The 19829-nt window shown below is 36.3% G+C and overlaps 2 protein-coding genes and 1 long non-coding RNA gene across 3 annotated transcripts; 2 read left to right on the top strand and 1 right to left on the bottom strand.

The window, feature by feature from the left end:
* Window positions 1-936: 936 nt before the first annotated feature.
* On the top strand, window positions 937-1734 carry LOC143467264 (replication protein A 14 kDa subunit-like). Its single transcript, XM_076965025.1, has one exon. It carries the CDS (start codon window positions 1023-1025, stop codon window positions 1374-1376), a length of 354 nt encoding a protein of 117 aa, XP_076821140.1. The 5' UTR covers window positions 937-1022; the 3' UTR covers window positions 1377-1734.
* Window positions 1735-4959: 3225 nt separating this feature from the next.
* LOC143467280 (uncharacterized) lies at window positions 4960-6046 on the bottom strand. Its single transcript, XR_013118945.1, has 2 exons — window positions 5592-6046; window positions 4960-5226 (listed from the first exon to the last, which is right to left on the bottom strand). It is a non-coding gene; the product is annotated as an uncharacterized LOC143467280 (long non-coding RNA).
* A 5389-nt stretch (window positions 6047-11435) lies between these two features.
* On the top strand, window positions 11436-13877 carry LOC143466133 (mannose-6-phosphate isomerase-like). The gene has a single exon (XM_076964755.1). It carries the CDS (start codon window positions 11483-11485, stop codon window positions 12728-12730), a length of 1248 nt encoding a protein of 415 aa, XP_076820870.1. The 5' UTR covers window positions 11436-11482; the 3' UTR covers window positions 12731-13877.
* The last annotated feature ends 5952 nt before the right edge of the window (window positions 13878-19829 follow it).

The raw sequence follows: 19829 nt of genomic DNA, 5'->3' as shown, positions 1-19829 counted from the left end.
GGCTGCTTTGAAAGGTGTGGACTTCCTACAAAACACTGTCTTGTTGTTTGCCTCAAACATCAGTTTACCAAATTGATTAATAAAAGATTCCAAGTAGTAAGTAGAGCCTGGTAGAACTAATCGTATTTTAGGCACTAGGCCGATATGTTCGCCCTAAAGTAATGAAACACTCGGGTTTTAGTTTATTTCTTTTTGGCTGTTCCGTTACGATTCAAGCGCCAATAAAATTCTTTTTTCCTGTTTAGACATAGATAAATCCTCCGATCGCCTCTAAGTCAATGCAATTCAACCAGACTGCCATCTTGTGTAATATAAGAGCTAATATAAGTATTGTAACATAAGTTTATGTTTTGATGAATTCCGTTATGGTAGTATGTTCCGTATTAACATTTCTCTGATTTTGAGCTTAGGTTTTCTGCTAGGATTAGACCAGTTTTATATTTAACCTACTTTGTTTTTGTTTTTGTTTTGAAAATTCTTGTTTGCATATTTCGTGTTTAAAGAGTTTGTACGTAGAACGGAAATGAACCATAACTGTTGGCCTATCGCTTAATTCAACTATAAGCCCCAACATAACATTACCATTTTCTTACAAACCTATCGAGACGTATTCCATCCAAAGTGCGTTAGCTAGCCTGCCATACCTAATACAAACCCTAGTCATCAGTGTTAAAAAGAACAAGACGTAGGCTTATACAGCGATTGAATGTCTATTGTCTATTCATAATGGTGACGATTAAAAGTCATCTGGATCGTTTTTAATTAATTTTTATATCGTTATTTATTTTTTTCTAGTTTGTAATTTTATAGAGACCCAAATTACTATTTAAAACACAAAAATCTTTGGCATTTTAATTTATAACCGCACAAACAATAACAAAAAACTTCGTTAGGGTATTACCCTATAATACTTAATTTCCCGCCATGCTCTTTTTTTGGAGTTTTGTTCTTTTGGAAACGTTCAACGTTGGCCCATTCCTCAAATTACCGACAGGTATCGTTGTAATTCTTGCTTTTGAACCATGGACGAACTTTATGCTACTCCGCGGCCAAGAGTTACAGCTTCTATGCTCCCAAAGTATGTCGGAAATAATGTTACCATGGTGGGATTAGTAGATTCAGGTGACATCGCCAGTGATGGAAACTCATTTCGTTTGAAAGTTGATGACAAAACAGCTGTGACGGTAGTTATGAATACGCCCTTGAATGAACTTTTAGAAGATGTAGTTGAAGTTACTGGAACTGTGAACAATCAGAGCCATCTGCAGTGTATTACTTACCGCAAAATTACTTCCACTGTTGAGTTTTCTTTGGATAATTACAATAAAACTGTTGAATTAGCTCACAGCCATCCAGAATATTGTACCTACAAATAAATATATTATTATTCTTCTTGCTTACAGTCTTATGTTGTGCTAAGGCAATGTAGCAATTGGCCTACTTTTCTTATGGTAACAACCTAACTTTTTGGGCAAAACATTTAGGCTTGTTAGGTTGGTGATCTTATTTGTTTTATAGGTTATTATTTTACTGCTGGTGGTTGCTTCAATGACCATGTTTTCAGTACACAATGCAGTTGGTGATAATTTATATGATCTAAAAATATTATTTTCTGTTTATTGAAGTCTGTAACGATGTGTTTTATGTAAAAATGCTACAATAATGTAAATTGTTATGTATTTTTATGGTTTGGAAGTAAAAAATGTTGCGGCAAGTGTAATATGCACTACAACATCTTGCTATGAGCTTGTATAGTTTACAATGTTGGTTTCTTGTAGAGGCCACTTTGTGTAAGGCATATGATAGCTAAACATTACAAATGCTGAAAAAATTTTTATGAAAATCTATTGGGTTGGGGAGGTGTTGTTCTAGAGTCCACACATTATATTAAATGTCATCTAAAGCAACACATTACATCATTTGTGAGCATATGAATTTCCAGACGTAAATCAGTTTGGTATTTAATTTATATACTATGGTAGTCGTTTATTGCAATACAGTCCCATTAGCAAAAGTTTTTCATAAACCTTGCTCCCACTTATACTGTTTATACACACTAAATATTAGAAAATCTTACTTCTATTTTGTGAGATAATTCAACTGATTGGCGTGTTCTTTTGTAGAAAGTCTTTTTTTTGTTAAAATGTTTTGAGGAAGAAATACAAGACTGTTTAACAGCAAAAGTAAGTTCTAGGCAGAGTCTAACAAATTTAGTTCTGTATATTGTTTGGTGGGCCATCCGTACACAAAACACTGTTTTTTGCACCGGCACTTGCAATCGCCGTATAGCGTTGTAAAAGTTCTCTGTTCCTATTTTGGTACACTTGTCATTTAATGCAAACTTTACTAAAAGAGAGCACTATAAAAAAGTGTTTTATTTTTACCTAAATTTGGAAGTGCATCAAAGTGTTCAGACAATAAATTTTTGGTTTCCAAGCCAAGCGAAAATACCAAGTAAATATTTGTTCAAACTAAAGAGTTAGCTGCTTTAAAGAATAACCCACTTATGAATTTCACGCTGAGTATTTTATGTTGTTCCTATCGTGTTTTGTAATGCGTACACTGTTTTGTTCTGGTTAGTTGCTACTTGCTATGTTTTCGCTTGGTTTCTTTTACCAATTTTGTTACAAATCCTGGTACGATATTAAAAACAAATGAAAACGATATTTTGGTATAAAATAAGAGAATATGTGCCCACTCGATTAACAAATAGCAGAACATTAATCACAGCTTAATCTGAGGGAATATTCCTTACTTGTTGGTGCCCCTAATTTGTCACACTAAGACCGATACCACCAAACACAAGAGTTTTGTTTTTAAATCTGGAAATCAATTAGTAACAAAATAAAACTATACGAAACTATGTATATTTTTATTCATCAAGTTTATAATATCAGCGTAAAGCGGTTAAATTGCATGCGTTCTGAGCATCAGATTGTGAAGATTTCACTGAAGGTGAAACCGTGAATGTACATTTTGTTATAACAAAATTTATTGATTAAATGGTGAATTTAGCAGCGCTTTGAACCTTACCCACTTAATTTGTCAACATTATGTGATGTCACAGTACTTGACAGAGTGACGACGTATTTTGTTTCATGCACTGGTGCTTGCACACCTTACTCCCCATGTTTAATTGTAAGGTGACCAATGTTAGATTCATTCATTCAATGATGGTTAACTTGGTCTGTTTCATGATTCACCAAGAATATATCCACTAATTGAAAATGGAAGCGTTCTATCCACCACTACTCATCAAATAGTGTTAGCAACTTTTTGAATCTTACCATAAAATCCCAGTTGATGTTCTTACCAAAGATGATCATGTCATATTGTTTAGTATAGTTTATGTTATTGAATTTGGGAAGCAAAAAGTGCAGTGCTTAATGCTAACAGTTGTTACAATAAAACAAAAATATGCTTACAAATAATAGATCAATGAACATGAGAAAAGCGAAAAAGCTCCGAATTCTTGTAGCATGCAAGTTGTTAACTACAGAACGGTTGTGCTATAACGATGGACGGTCACTAAACCCCAAAACCATTGTGCTGAGCAGCAGTAATGCCATAATATCTTTTGATGTCATTATTCATGTACAGTTCTGCTGCATAAATTACTGAAACTCGGGCAGTCCAGCAAATCCCAACATTATCACTGATCAGCATTGCCACTAGTTACCAGGCTTTTGCTTGAGATGGTGTTCCGCTTGTAGTGGGTTTTCCCCCTTTGCAGCTGTCAGCTTTTGTTTCGGTTTTTGTGACTGTGCTAGTTGTCACCATCAATTTAATACCACCATTTACGACCCGGAATGCAAGCAAACGTCTTGTTGTTGAGCACCATTATTTTCCTGAGTGACGTCATTATTTCTGAGTCCATTTGCTGTGACTGGAGTGGTCAATACCTTTTTTTTTTCAGAAACATTTCTGACGTTACACTACGTGTTGCGTTTAATTGGTTATCAAAACGTCATTGCTGTGCTAAAGTTGATCTGGTTGATACTTTCTTTCCAGCAGAGTGTAATTTTTAAAAATATACGATTTTCTTATCTACCGTAAAGCTCTGTTGTCATCACGTAATTCCAGTCATTTGACTCTAGTCAAGTCATGGAAAATTTGACTCGAGTTATTACAACACTGAAGGTTAGTGTACGCCAGAAACACTGGTTAGTGGTTTCCATAATTGTGCAGTACTGCGATTTCAACGTCCGCGGCGGTAGCACCCAACCACATTAATTCGTCTGGCGTCAATAAGCGAGGTGCCGGTCGGGGCCTTTTCTTTAAATATATTTGTTTTTGCATTTAATCGAATGTCGGACTTCCTGTATGTACAATTAGGCTTCTGTATGTCATATCATGCAATTGGTCAAGCTTTTTTATAGCTTGCTCTCTGCTACTGAGTTTGAGGAGGGTTAAATATCATGCTAGCAAACGTGCCTCATAACATTTTTACCCCAGTGAAACGAATTAATAAAAACCAGATTTTGGAAAATAGAAACGATGATAGACCAGTAGAAAACAAAAGAAGACGGCACTGAATGGATGTTCATACTTGGAAATGTCAGATCTTAACGCCAAGAAGTTTATACTAAGAAGAAGAAACAAAAGAAATTTATACTTTTTCAATATCAGCGGAATGAAAAGAAATAATCCGACAAAAAGTAGAGACATAATGCTGGTTTATCATGACCAATCGAGGTTACCTAAAAGAAGCATTAACATCTCGAATGTTCGCGCGTTCTGCGTTTGATAAACTGGCGGAACTACGTGGATAAAACAAACAAAAACATGATCTGGATATTTTGATTCGGTTCGTAAGTGGGTTGTTTCATGTGCATCTTTATTCGCGCTTAAAAGAGCGTGGTGGCTTCGATAAAGTGTTGGCTCTACGCTGTATGGCCCATGGGAGAGGCTTCAATCAGGCGTGTTAAGATTGACCACAAAGAAAGCGACGACCGTACGTCATGTGACAGCACACCATAATTTACTAATGGCTTTAAGTGCGACAACGACACAATGGCAATACAAATTTACGTTACTGCAAATAAAAGTAGTTTTTACAAGTACATATCTAAAGTTCTCCATGCTCATTCTCCTTCATATGCTCAAGCGTAGCGTGAATGCCGTGCTCCTTGAGACTGTCCAGTCTTTCTTGTATATGTTTGTGACAATCGTGTCCTTCCGGGCAATTTACTTTTACCTCGAATTTTGCCGTGTCTGGTGTTTCCTCTACGCAAAACAGAAGTTCAGTTTCGCATAAATAGGCTACTATTTGTATTACAGATATATGATAATAAATAAGATGGATACATGTAGTCTAACCTATGTTGGCTATGGTAATATTTAAGATTCTTTGATACGAACATAGGCCTATAACTAAAATTGTCAGCACATAACGTAAAACTTAAAACTGGATGTAAGTGACGCTATATGTGCATTTGGTTTGAGCAGCATCAACGTATAAAATTACGAAGCCTGCAGATGGGCAACACATTTGAAACGGCGATTTAGTTGGCCAAACATAGCTATTCAGTGTGAGACAGATCAAGCACCATGCCGTATTTGAGTAAAGTTCTTTTGGGGAAGACACGTACCTGCCAGTATGACCAAGACGCACAAGCAAAGGACAACGATTACAGCTTTCATGTTGGTTGTTTTAGTAGATTATAGCCTGTATAAGAGCTTAAGGTCAACTGCGTCTCCAATCGTACTAAACAAAAACGAAGGTTGTCAAACGAATCACAGTGTAAAAATCGTTAGTTCGCAGACAGGTATACTTGGAAGTCTACACAAATAGTCTAACAAAATTACTAAACATCAGCGACTGGCGCGTTCCCTGAGTTCAAAAACTTAACCAAGTAGTTTTTTCATATTAATATGCGATTATACTACGCACATACAGTAAAACAAGCGCGCAGCATGCTGAATGCTTAAAAAATATGCGCAGTCGAATCTAAACTTGCAACTAGTCTATCTCTGATTCAATAGCTAAGAATCATAAAATAGTGTACCTGTATAGCCTATAGTCCTATACTATACCTAACCCTGTTTTCGGAGGTATCAGTGACAACTACATCAACAACAGGTGAAATATCCCTGCTCGGAGAAGGGACATAGTTAGTCACTCAAGCGAGGCTTTTCTTCGCCAGTCGTGCGTAGCGTGACAAATAGCAAATCTTTTTGTACCTTCCTTATCATTTTATGAATGTCTCTTGGCCATGGAGGCTGCTGCATATCCTATGCGTTATGTTATTCCTATAGGAAAAATGAAAATTATCAAAACATCACGTCTATTCTGTATGCAATGTTTTGTAAATACTGTACTAACTAAAATAAACAAATGGTTAACTTTTGAATTGTGAAACACCAGGTTCACTTTTATATACTTATTTCTCGAAAGAGAAATTAAAAAATGCGGCAGTTGAGCGCAATGCTTGCAGTATCGAGTCTATCGACTGAAAACACGAGTCGCCTCCTTTCCTGAAAAACACTTTCCTGTGATACTCATAATCCCAAAAAACATTAATCCGAGCAAACTTCAGTCTCGTTTCATGAAAATTCTGACTTCATCAAATTTTAAACATTTTTAATCGCGTATAATGACTTAAAACAATTCTGGAAAATCCCAAGCTACAGTAGAAAGTAAAATTATCCTCTGGTCAACCCGCCCAAAATCACACAATTTACACTTAACAGGTTCAGTTCCGGTTCGACATCCTGATTACAACGATTATTTCAGAAAAAAGCCGATCGTATCTGGCAAATAGCTCATTTAGTGCAGCACGGCAGTTATGGGGTGATTGTTATGTTATGTTAAGTTATGCAGAACTTTTGCTCCTTATCAAAGCGTTTTTATGGCGTAACACAACCAATTAAGATTATTACGTCATCAAAACTTCACGAATAAAGTGATTTAACGTAACGTGTTGTCCCATGTACTTCTCACCGGTAAAACGAAAGAACCTTCAGTCAAACTGATGTTGGTTTGGTACTAGCGTGATAAAATAGTCGTATTGTATTTTGATAAAAAATGCAGCTACCCGATATCGAAGAATTAATCGTGACTCTTCAGGGTTTTAGAAGCTCACTAAGGTCGCAATACGGAAGCCATCATTCGTAGTTAAGCTAAAAATGGCATTTTTTTACAAACTAGTATCATTGGTTAACATTTAAAATTAAGCTGATAGATCAGTGAACCTCAATGGGAGCCTCTTAGCTCACAAATAGAAAGAAGTTTAAAATTTTATGGAAAAAATTTGGCCGAAAAAGGAACTGAGAAAAATGAAGAAAGTAGGGGAGGGTTTAGGTTAGCTTACAATTCCTGCGGCCATGGTATGACTCATGAAAAGTATACATACTACAGTAGTAAAGCTGTGGTTACATTCTCATATAGCAGACGTGGGCAAACTGCGGCTCGCGAGCCGCATGCGGCTCTCCGGCATGTTTTTTGTGGCTCTTCTAGTCGAATCGTAAAATTTCAAAAAAATTGTAAAGGCTACCAAGAGTACCGTTTATGAACGTTTCTCTCTTTTTCTTTTCCTTATTTAGGCCAGCAATGATGACAAGTTGTTAATTATCCAAATTTAATGATATTTTTCGATTGAGGAATGCAGATATGGAACAATTAAACGACATAAACTATTTATGACGTCATAATTTCTTATGACTTGGCTCGTCAGTAAAAATTTAACAACCAAAGTGGCTCTCGGGTTCAAAAAGGTTGCCCACCCCTGTCATATAGGCTAAATGTATTTGATGTCGGTTTGGTAAAAAAAATTATACTTTTCGGTATAGGGTGCGTTTTTATTTGTTCAAGATTTGCGCCCAAGAAAGTTTCACTTTTAATAATGACATCACAATGTAGACTTATAGAGTGTGGCGTCTCACTGCAAATTCATGTTTGAGAAGAAATTTAAAACTTTGATTTCGTGAAATGGGTAGAAAAATATGCTTTTAACGGCTTTGTCGTTAGTGGCAATCTACTTTACAATTTTATTAATTTCAACTCACGACAATTTTCTTATGTTTCAGATACATTTAGTTTGCGGCATGTTATACGGTGACAATTCGCGTTTATCGTAGGATTCGTAGCCCGCTGTTAGGTCTTTTTGTCTTGTAGAATTGTTTTGTTCGTTTACACTTTACAGTGACATCGGCCTCATCAAGAGCGGGGCCCAGTGCAGGAAGTGATGGTGTTTTTATAAAGCTTAAAATATAATAATAACGTAAACCATATAGGTCTATCAACCCTTTGCAAATCAGTTCCCATCAAAGCCTTGTTTCTTGATATTATTTCACCAAAATATTCTCTTCTGGGAAGAAATTGAGAAATTAAACTGTGATTTGCGCAAAATAAAAGTTAAATTGTAAATTTTGTTTTGATGCTAAGCAGCGCGAGGCCTAGTGAAATGGCATCGTTCGCATTGGCCTAATCAGGCTTTGACTGACGTTAATTCCATCTGTATAAACCTTTTACAGTACGTATTGTAACAACGGACTGCGTAGCCTACGTCCGTTTACTATCCATAAAAACTTATATAGGCCTACGGTATTTTGGAGATGGACATTAAAAGATTCCACACAAGCATTGCTGTCACAAAGAGTAAGTTTTATGATCTAGTGCAAACTAAACTTTCAAAATGATTACGCCAAGCATGTGAATAAAATCTTCCATTTTCATATGTTAACAACTTTTCTGGTAACTTACTCTCCGTTTTATACGAATAGCCTAATATTAATTAACTTATAAGAAATTTATTTTGCCCTAAATTGTAGTGATTCGTCAACAATGTAGTTCAATCGGGTATATCCAGCTTTTTTCCAATTTCCCTTAAAGGCGTTCATGTAGCAGTTTTGTTTCATTCATCCAAAATTCTAAAAAAGGGCACTTTTCAAAAATCATTTTAGTTCAGTGTTTATTGTAAGACATCATTGCGTCATAACAAATACACTTATAACAAAATACATCCACAAAGTATTACCTTTTAGGGGCACAAACAAAATATGGGCAAAATTTTCACACAAAATATCAAGGTGCAAGACCAATGTTCCCTCTAATTTTTAACGAGTCTGAGCAAACACTCTAACTCTCTGAGCGGTCTCTTGGACCACTGTGAGCAACATCTGACGTGCGCGTCGTCATAATTATGCGTTTATTCTATTTTCAATTCAGGTTGGAATTTTTTCTTGTGCGCAGCACAGATTTTCTGTGCGCGGAGAACGTGTCAGCAGTGCGCATTTGCGCACGCACGCAGCTTAGAGGGAACATTGTGCAAGACCGAGTAATGTGAAAACGTTTATTTTTTATGATTACGCTGGGATCGTATTGTAGCACATTTACCAAGAATCTGTTTTAACGTGTTTTCTATACCGCTGCCACTACTTCACCAGAAAAAATCGTGAGGTTCGAATCAATTTTTCACAGTTTCTGGTTAACCTAACTTAAATGTTATAACATAGAAACCTAAATCTACCCCTCACTCTAAAGTCTAAATCTAACTCCGAGAAAACTTTAAATAGCTAAAATCATTTCTTTGCATACCTATTCTCCAAACGACCTAATTTAACCGCCTATGTTTAGCAGCAGCCTGTGTGACCTACAATCAGCAAAGTGTAGATAACGTTTTTGCAGTGATAACTGTAATTAATACAGTTAATTAAGTAATGCAGTGGTAATTGTGAGACAATAATGCATTGTGACATCTGAGTGAAACAGCTTCATACCTAAAGTTTATAAAAATAAAGTCTAAAGTTTATAGAAATACCTTGAGTGGTTTTATTTTACAGTATCTGGTGTATGCCGCCGTTAATAATGTTGATAATGCCACGCAGGCCAATGCTAGTTGCAGAATATATAGATTTTACGAACGGATGTGCAGACGTTTAACTTACTTACTTATACGCCTAAAAACACTTTAGATTTAAAAAATTGGATTTAAGCTTGCCGGCTAGCGATAATAAGCTTAGTTTACTTTTATTATCTTAACTTGCAACGCGAAAAAAACATAAAATATTACTACGTTATTTGGAAAGACCTTAATAGGGGATTTTAATTAAACCTCCTTTCCCTCTGAGAAAAACGTATGTGACGCTTGCGAGCCCTTGACGCGATGTAGATAAAATGCAAAAAATGGTAATCAAGAAATATAGCATAGTAAATAAATATGGTAAATTACTTGTCAGTGTTGTATTTTAAAGGGTTATTTGTCGAAAGTAAAATAACATGTACTGTACCAGTTGTGCAAAACTTGCGCAATCACTGCGGGCGTGTCTGGACTTGTCCATAATGCCGTTTTTGTTTGCAATCGGCGGCGTACTGGAATACACCGAAAACAAAGTACTGTAGACGAATTTCATTTGCTCAAATCTGTGCGGCCTATTTAACTAATTTCATGTCGGTAGCAACTCCAGTCTAATAGTCTACTCTACAATACACTAAGTTTAGTAGGCCTACAGCAGAAGTCGGGAATCAGGTTAGCAGGTTATGGTGTTAAACATACTAACATATAGGGACAGGCCTGGGCTAATATTATTTTTTTGTTATATTCAGTTACCGTAGTAGGCTAGCCGCTAGTTTAGTTTATTTTCTGTAGGCTACATTTCTTAATTTGTTACTGTAAAGGGGAAAAAACGGGGCGCTAAACATTGTTACAGACTAATCGAAACAAACACTTACTTGCAATTAACAGACGGAAAAATGCCGAATTGTGGCCTAGCCTCGAGAGCTTATAAAACGTGTAAGATGTTAAACACCAGAACATGAGAGTGCTGTAACAACGGCAGGTTAGCACGACCATTAAATCAATTCCGGGTGTAAGCCTGGTAGGCTAGGCTATGCAAATGCATCCTGTGCATGGGTTGTGCACTTCTGCACTACACTGTCAATTCTGTTAAAGATTGCAAATTACATTTGGTGGGCATTGCTTTTGCAATGACTGCAGAATTTGTAAGTTAATAAGACTGCTTGGTACTAGACTACAAACCTAGCTAAGACCTGTATAATTCTATAAAAACATGACAATATACAGCAATGTTTTTTGGAGTGTTTCTTTTATTCTCAATTTTGCATTGAAATTTTCAAAACCAAGCAACGCGTGCATCATGACATAAATTGTATGATATTACATCAACTTGGCAATTGTCGTCTTGAAACTTGAATGAAGTGATTTTGTGAGGGCGGTGAATAACTGATGCTGAGCTTTACTTATAATAGCTCAGTATTTTGTATTATGGATCCCTTACCAAACATGGGGTAATTTGTGACAAGCATGCTTTTGAAAACTAGATGCAAAACTTTAACAATGTGTGGGAAAGTACAGCATAGGGCTAAAACCATATAAAATGATCATGTAATGAACTCAAAAAACTGTTTCATATAAGTTTTATTAGTTGATAAACTAGAAAACTATCCCAATTAGCCTTGTTTGATTAACCGATAACATATATCTAATTTTCACAGGTATTATATGTGAAATAAACCCATAACATGGCAAATAATACTTCAAGTGTGCAACTGATTCAAGGAGCAGTCCAGCAATATGCATGGGGAAAAGTTGGCAAATCAAGCAAGGTTGCCTTGCTATGTGCCAATGCTGATCTGTCTTTCAATTTAAAAGATGATGAACCTTACGCAGAGTTATGGATGGGTGCACATCCTAAAGCACCCAGCAAGCTCATTGGAGGTGATAAAAACCTTTTAGACTTTGTGAAGGAATATCCTGGTGTTTTGGGTGAAAAAGTTGTTTCACAGTTTGGGGTGCTTCCATTCTTGTTTAAAGTCCTCAGTGTTGCCAAATCTCTTTCAATTCAAGCTCACCCAGACAAAGCTTTGGCTGAAAAACTGCATGTTGAGAGACCTGAAGTGTACAGAGACTCCAATCATAAACCAGAAATGGCTATTGCGCTAACTGAATTTGAAGCTTTGTGTGGCTTCCGTCCAGTGAAGGAAATTGTACAGTTCCTTGAAGCTGTTCCAGAATTGGAGGCAGTAGTTGGTAAGGTCACTGCCGATCGTTTAAAAGCGAAATGTTTGAATGGCGTATCTGATGTTGCATCCTCCTTAAAGGAATGCTTTAGTAATGTTATACTGAGTGAGAAACATATAAGAGAGGAATGTCTCAATACACTGGTGCAAAGAATTGAGAAAATGAAGGAAGATAATTTAAATCTTGAACCAGTCCATGGTGAACTATTGCTTCGAGTTCATTCGCAATTTCCTGGTGATGTGGGTTGCTTTGTCATATATTTTCTTAATCACATATTGCTTTCGTCTGGTGAGGCAATTTTCCTTGGTGCTAATGTTCCGCATGCTTATCTTTCTGGAGACTGCATAGAATGCATGGCATGTTCAGACAATGTAGTTCGTGCAGGTCTTACTCCTAAGCTGGTTGATGCTAGCACGCTTTGTGATATGCTTGACTACCTTCCTACACCTGCAGAAGACCGTAAATTTCAGCCTAAGTCATCTGATTATCCTTTTGAATTGGTGTATGATCCGCCGGTGAAAGACTTTGCTGTGATATGCATTAGAGTTCCTTCTGACCATGAAAAGTATGTTGTAAAGCAACACGACTCTGCTAGTATCTTATTATGCATATCTGGAACAGCAAGTGTGGCAGGAATTGCTGGTGAATTGAAACCTGGAGTGGTTGCATTTATACCTGCAAATGTTTTAATGGAAATATTCCCGCAAGGTTCAGAAATTCTGTTGTATCGAGCCACTTGCATTTTGTAACTAAAATGATAGTTGTAGCCTTTACTTTCTGCATGTGTTACAAACATTTAAGCCTATATTACCTATCTTTTACTTGGAATTAAGCAACTACTTGATATTAAAATGCTTTGTGTAATCTAATGCTTCAAATTGCCATATTGTGCAGAACTTTTGTTTGCTTCTTTTCGTTGTATATAACTACAACAATTGATTTTCTTTATGTTGTTAATCCACTAATAGTTTAAACTTTAAAGCTTTCTTTTTGTAAAATTCCGACCATTTCTGAGAATAAAATCATTCCGAATACTGGCCAACTCAATTTATTTATGTTTGCAAACCTTTTATCTGAAGATATGTTAGCTCAAGCGCTGGCCTTCTGCATCAATATACATTATGCATTTTTGTTCTATACAATTTGGAAATTTCCTGCTAGTCCATTAACGAAAGATTAAAAAGAAACCTTTTAATGGCTATTTAAAATACCCAAGCAATGTACATTTCCACGCTTCTGAGTTTAAACATTCTTGTGATTGACTAATATTAACATTACTAAAACTGGACTGCCTTTACGGTACCAGTACATGACAAAACCTTGAAGCTACCTTACCTCACATTGTGATTTAATGAGTGTATTGAAAGCAAGCTGTGCAGTAACATTTTGTGGCCATCAACCGCACGTTATGCAATGGGTAGATCATGTATGCACACAAAAATACAAAGTGATATAACAGCTCTCTATTTTACGGTGCCAATACATAAGTGTGGTGTTTTGCCTACCGCAGTGTCAAATTTTTGGCAAACTTTTTTATGTCAAGTTTTAAGGTGTGAGTGCTTTAACTGCAATATATAGATAATTTACATATACATTATATGTATACCGATTACTTCCATCAGGAAGTATCTCAAGTTTACAAAATAGTACCGAACTATGTTTATTATACAATTTTAATACCAGTGTACAAGGCAGCAATTGAATTATGTTACTTGTTCTGCCTTTCTCTTGAATATATATTTTTTGTTTACTCAGATTGCATGTATGCGAGATTATTCGTTTTCAATAGAATTTTAGTTGATGAGTGCCATCCTGAATTTGATGTTAATTTCATAACTAACCCGAAGTCTTGAACATATCGAAATTGTCAACAAATACAATTCTTTTCTCTGTTTTGTTATATAGTGAGATTATTCTGTTACAAGTAGTTTGAATGTTCGTATTTACGTGTTTCCAAATGTTGCGTGTTTAGATCAGTCGATATCAGTACTAGTAATACGAGACGATACTAATAGTGCTTGTAATTTAGTAGAGTTAATTCATGCTGGATAATACGCTTGGTTACAGTAGTCGCATAGTTTATGCATTTACACTCCGAATTCGCACAACCACTGCTTTGTTATTACACAAAAAATTCTGCCGGAGTTGTGGAGCTAAAGGCTATAGGGAAAATGTGGTGTTGCTTTTTTTGTAAAATTTGATAAGGTCTCTCAATAAACAACGTAAGAGAGTGAAAACGACCTAAGGGTACGATTGCTTTATTGATTACTATGTTTTATTCTTGTAAAGAAATGCATAGCGGTAACTCATTACCTACAATTACAAATAAGATATAGCGTGATTTACAACAATGGTAGTCGAATCAGGATACGTGTTCTGTTCATGCATTTGCTTCGAGTATACAACCTTAATACGTTGTATGCTCAATCGAGTATTGCTTAACTGTTGTATATAAACAACGATCTATTTGGCACAGCTGGTTTTCAGACTGGTTTAGCGACATACTTACCTCGAACGCGCAAGTTGCTTGATAGCATTTCAGTGCGGCAAGCAACCACTTTACCGAGTTTACTCTTGTGACACTTAAATTTTACCTCCGTTACGGTTTATGAAGGTTAAAAGTTCAAAACTGGCTCAAAAATGTTGGTATGATCTCGTGCATTAAAGCTCATTTTTACAGCAAGTAGGCCTAATGTATAATTATCTGACAGCGTTCCTAATACTTGATTTTTATCTATATTTTCCTTTTGCATTAATCCATTTTTACTTTGATTCGTGTTTCCATATCATGATCAAAGGCCTTTCTTGATCCCTTCGCTATCACCTATTCATGGCATAATGTGCTGTTTCTATTGTTCGGCAACACCAACATGCTATGGTTACATCGTTTTGCACAAGTTCACGTCACACTTGCCTGTAAGATAATCAGATGACTTGAAAAAAATAAATTTTTTTTCTGTGAATTTGGTGACCAGTGTGGGTAAAATTATTGTCGGGGTCGAAGTCGTTTTATCGCAAAAGTTATGACGCAGCGTAGTCTCTTTTTATTCGTCCAGTTTTGGTAGCAATCAAAGAAGTCGCTGGGGTTGCAAAATGTTTTGAGAGAGACTATTTCACTGTAAATAGGTCACGCAGCCTGCTGTTTAAGATAGGGCTGCCACTAGGCCTATTTCACCGGAAAAAATCGTACCTTCGAAGCCAGTTTTCACAGTTTCTTCTTAACCAAACTTAAATTTCATAACTTAGTAACCTAAATTTAACTTTAATAAAATCCTACATAAATTTTTTGGATACTCATTCTCCTAACTTAACCGCCTATCTTTAACAGGTTGCATTACCTAGATACGGTGAAATAGTCACTTCGTGAAGATAGCCTGTGAGGACGTTGGTAGAATCGGTATGCAAAAAGTTGATTTTAGCTATTTAAGGTTTTATTGGAGTTAGATTTAGATTAGTAGTTAGTTTTAGGTTACTATGTTATAACGTTTAACTTAGGTTAACAAGACACTGTGAAAAGTAGCTTTGAACACACGATTTTTTCCGGTGAAATAGTGGCAGCCAAAAAAGTTTACGTCGCATGCTGCAATGATCACGTACAATGACGTCATAACGAACAAGTTCAATGCGTAGAATTTAAAGCACTGTACAACAGAACTTAGGTAACGTTTTTCGAAATTTTCTCTTTATGTGTAAAGAAATTAATATGCTACTCGCCTGAGAGCTACTCAGGAGAGATAACAATTTCTAGTGTTAAATATAGGCGATCGAAAAAATTTGCCACTCAGACAGTAGGCTAACTCAGAAAGGGTCTATTCCTATATTGCTTCAATGCTTCTACATTCTATATAAAGGCATTCTTTTGTGAATAGGCTTTTAAGTCTACAGTATATAGTATACTATATATATAGTAAACACATAATGTTTATAGAGATCAGTGGTTGATAACTTATGACGTAGCCTACGTCTTCCAACATGGCAGCAAGTATAATTATGACGTCATGTATGAGTTGTTGGCCAATTTAGGCCTAACTTGCAATCCAAATGTCGCGATTTGCTTTAGGACTATCAAATTTTAACACGTTTAAGTTTTAAAAGTGGATTGGCCAGGTCTTCCCATCAGTAAAAAGCGGGGGCCTATAGCCTATACATAGGCCCTATGCCATTGGGCCGATGCCCTTCTCATGAACCCAACATTTTTGGGTCATATAGGCCTTTTTACGTCTTCAATCTTTTTAGTTTATCACATTCCCTTGTTTGCGACTACTGAGTCAAGCCGGTATACCACATGGCGCATTTCAAAATTGTTACATACAACCCTACAAAACTGTTGTAGCCTATATATACGGCGTTTAAAAAGTGTACACAGTAAATTGGCAGCTATTATACATTTAAATTTGAAAATATGTATCTTTCGAAGATGTTTTAAAGCGGTTTTTGGGGCATAAAAACCCAACATTTTTGGCTGAACTGGTCAAACACAAGAATTTTTGTTCCAGCCTTTAAAAACTTTCAATCCTCCTCAACGCAATCCTTAACATGCCACTTACTTGGACGTGGCTTTATCATATGTGTTACGAGTACGTCTGTTGTACACTGCCAAGTTCTTATCGCGGTAACGGCTGCCGCAACAACCGGGCTTTCTTCAGTCACTACTGCAATGACTGTCACAGTCAATTTCACCTTTTAATAAAACGGAAAAAACGCATAACAGCTGGCTGAGATGTCTAGTAAAATACTCGTCGATGAACCACACCAAAAAACGTTTTTACCCGTGCCAGGTACATCTAGAATAAAAATATTAAAATCAACCACCTTTCCCATTTTAGCATGCGGCACGCCGATCCTATCAAATGAGGGGGGAGAGCGAAACCAGAGTGACGGCCTTAGGCCCAAGAAAATAACTTGCGTGCAAGCAAAATAGAGACCACCACCAAACTAAAAGCACAATACACAAGAATAATGCAACTCAATTCGGTGAAGAATACATGCACAATTAAAAGAGGCGTAAAATGAAATAATACAGAAAAGCAAACGGTAGGGGAGACCGGGGACAAAAATAACACGGATAAATTCTATAACAGCTCAAGTTTTCCTTGTTTAACTACGTCATTAAACGTCGAAATTGTGTAGACAATACATCGGCTTTACAACTAGTATAAACTGAGCTAATCACCTCGATTGTAATGTAAGCCAAAAAGGAAATATGAACAATAGTTTATTTTTTACACAATTGAGTAATTTTTTTTAAAACAGTGGAATAATTTGGTCTGCATCTAATAAATAATTAAATCAGATTTTTGGTGGTAGCGAGAAGAAAATATGAGATAATAGTTATTATAAATTAGTATTTATTGGTGCAGTTGGTTTGTAAAAGAGTAAAAATTTTGTTTACAAGGTGAATGTCTATGCTTGGGTTAATTGTAACAGCTTGTCGAGCGCGGTATTCAAATTTTAAATGATAACTGTTGACTTCACCTACGATCCAACCATCAACTCTATTAGCCACCCTGATCACACTCAATTCATTTTGGTTTTGATAAATCTGACGACGAATCTTATGCTTTGTAAAGTTTATATGCTGCAAGCATTTCAATAGCAGCATTCACAGCATTCACAAGGTGAATGACGGAATTTAGATGCATGGCATGCAAGCACTGCACAGAGCACACATGAACGTGGTACATGCTACTGGAGTTCTAAATGTTTTGTATGTCAGACCTGTTATTCTGACATTAATTCAGATTGCATATAAATGATTTGCAATAGAACAGGAGCTTTAAAAATTGGTGTTACAACTTACCTAGCGATACGTTACAATTGACCCACGATATGGAGTCATGTGATGGTGCACATATTTACTACAAAACGTAGCCTTCAAAGTATGGCGATTCCTCTAATTCGAGACTTTTAACTCCAGATTTTCAGAAGTTAATCAAATTAAAGTTAAATAATTACTACATGATTCATAAACAATTTTATAAAATATGAACTAAGTTATAATATTTACGACTTATTTCACCAATTCCAAGCTTTTTTTTCATTCTAAACAACTATATAATGTTAGCAAGTACAGTAGAACCACGGCAGGTCGATCACCCGCGGGAGCATAGTGAAATGGTCGTGTTAGTAAGGTGGTCTCTTTAGTCGTTTAGTGGATTTCGCACAGAATTATGACGTCACAATTGTACACAGGACCGTATTGCTTATATTGTACAGCTTAGGCCCTAAAGTACTAGCCTAAGCGTGTTTCTGAGATATTGTTTTATGTGAGGCATAGAAAATATTCATTTGATACGAAATACAGTAGTATACTAGGTGTTGTTGCGCCACGCATCTAATAAATGCGATAAGGGATTAATCACTTAGTACTGTGCAATAATAACTCTTTGATAGATGTATGACAAATTTCAAAACGACAGTAAAACAAACATTAAGTAAAGTTATGTGATTTCTGTAACTATGTCTGCATTAGACCTGCTTACAAGATACAAATTTCCCAGAACACGTCGTGATGTCTAAGGAGCCTGCAAACAATTTCCTATGGAATGTTTGTAGCTTACGTCTCTTGTGCTTATTTCTTTACAACATGTTTTTCTGTGCTAATTGGCGCAACCCTATTTTGTTGTTGGTTAGCGTCCAATGTATTCATTGCAATTATTATTCTACAAAGACCCAGACGAGAAGACGTTGTTATTTCGCTGTCTTGACAAAATGTTGCGTTTCATCATCTTTAACCAATAAAGAATCAATATGATCGAGATAAATCGAAGTGAACATTTATGATTATTGAGGTCCAGCCAGCCAAGCAGCAACTAACAACAGTTGTATAAGATTCAACATCAAACTAATGGTGTAAGCCAGGGTCGGGAATCTTTTTAGCTAAGGGAGCCCTGAAAGCTACATATTTTTATTTGTATTTCCGTGAGAGATGATATTTTTCAACACTTAATGAAACTAACGTGTGCATTTTTAAGCAAAACCAGCAGTTTTAGACAACGGTAAATGTCTGAATTTACTCTTCAATAACATGCTTTTTCCTGTAAAATAAGAAACAGGATATACTTTGGCACTCATAAGATTAACTTTATATTTTTCGACACGAGCTTTCGCAAGCATAAGCTTGCTTCTTGAGGTGTACTGTGAAATGGCAAAAAATATTTCAAAATTACTAGGTAAATGTCTGCTTGGAAACAACGATCGCAATTTGTGACGTAGGCTAATATCTACATGCATCCAAGCAGTTACAAAATACTTAATGGCGTAACATCACAAAATGAAGTAAACCGGTAAATGAAACGAAAACGGGAATAAAGGCGTATTAAAGTCAAGTAATGAATTTTTATTCATAAAGTCCCATAAAACCGGCATCTCTGTTAAGGCCGTCATTAATACAATTAAAGAAGTGAATGGTGGGCTATTCCTCAATTCTTCGATCAAGGCGGTTATTAGAAATTAATTTTCGTAATAAGATGATGCGTAAATCGTTGATGTTATGGCCCGGTGAGTTGAAATGTTCAGCTACTGATTTATGGTTGTGTTCATGACGAATATCACTTCTGTGACCCGTGAATCGTTTTCTCAAGGTTGATCTTGTTTCTCCCACGTAAATTGTCTTGGGGCAGCGTTGATAGCAGATGGCATAAATGACGTTAGTGCTGCTGCATTGAAATCTTCCACTGATGCGATGCGTAAATCCATTTGGGCCGACTACTCGGGCAGTTGTGTGGATGTACGGACACAGTTGGCATCTGCGGTGTGTTGGAAGGGGAATGTTCCCACTTCTTCAAATGTGTCGGGTAATTTGCTCGACGTCAGGAGATTTCTGAGGTTGGGAGGTTGTCGGTAAGC

Source organism: Clavelina lepadiformis, chromosome 1, assembly GCF_947623445.1.
Source record: "Clavelina lepadiformis chromosome 1, kaClaLepa1.1, whole genome shotgun sequence".
NCBI lineage: Eukaryota > Metazoa > Chordata > Ascidiacea > Aplousobranchia > Clavelinidae > Clavelina > Clavelina lepadiformis.
Note: the sequence above shows the minus strand (reverse complement) of the source record. Positions and strands in the feature narration are given on the sequence as shown.

What these genes read in the sequence shown, in the direction of transcription:
- LOC143467264 (XM_076965025.1), top strand. Translation starts at nt 1,023, where the DNA reads ATGGACGAACTTTATGCTACTCCGCGGCCAAGAGTTACAGCTTCTATG.
- LOC143466133 (XM_076964755.1), top strand. Translation starts at nt 11,483, where the DNA reads ATGGCAAATAATACTTCAAGTGTGCAACTGATTCAAGGAGCAGTCCAG.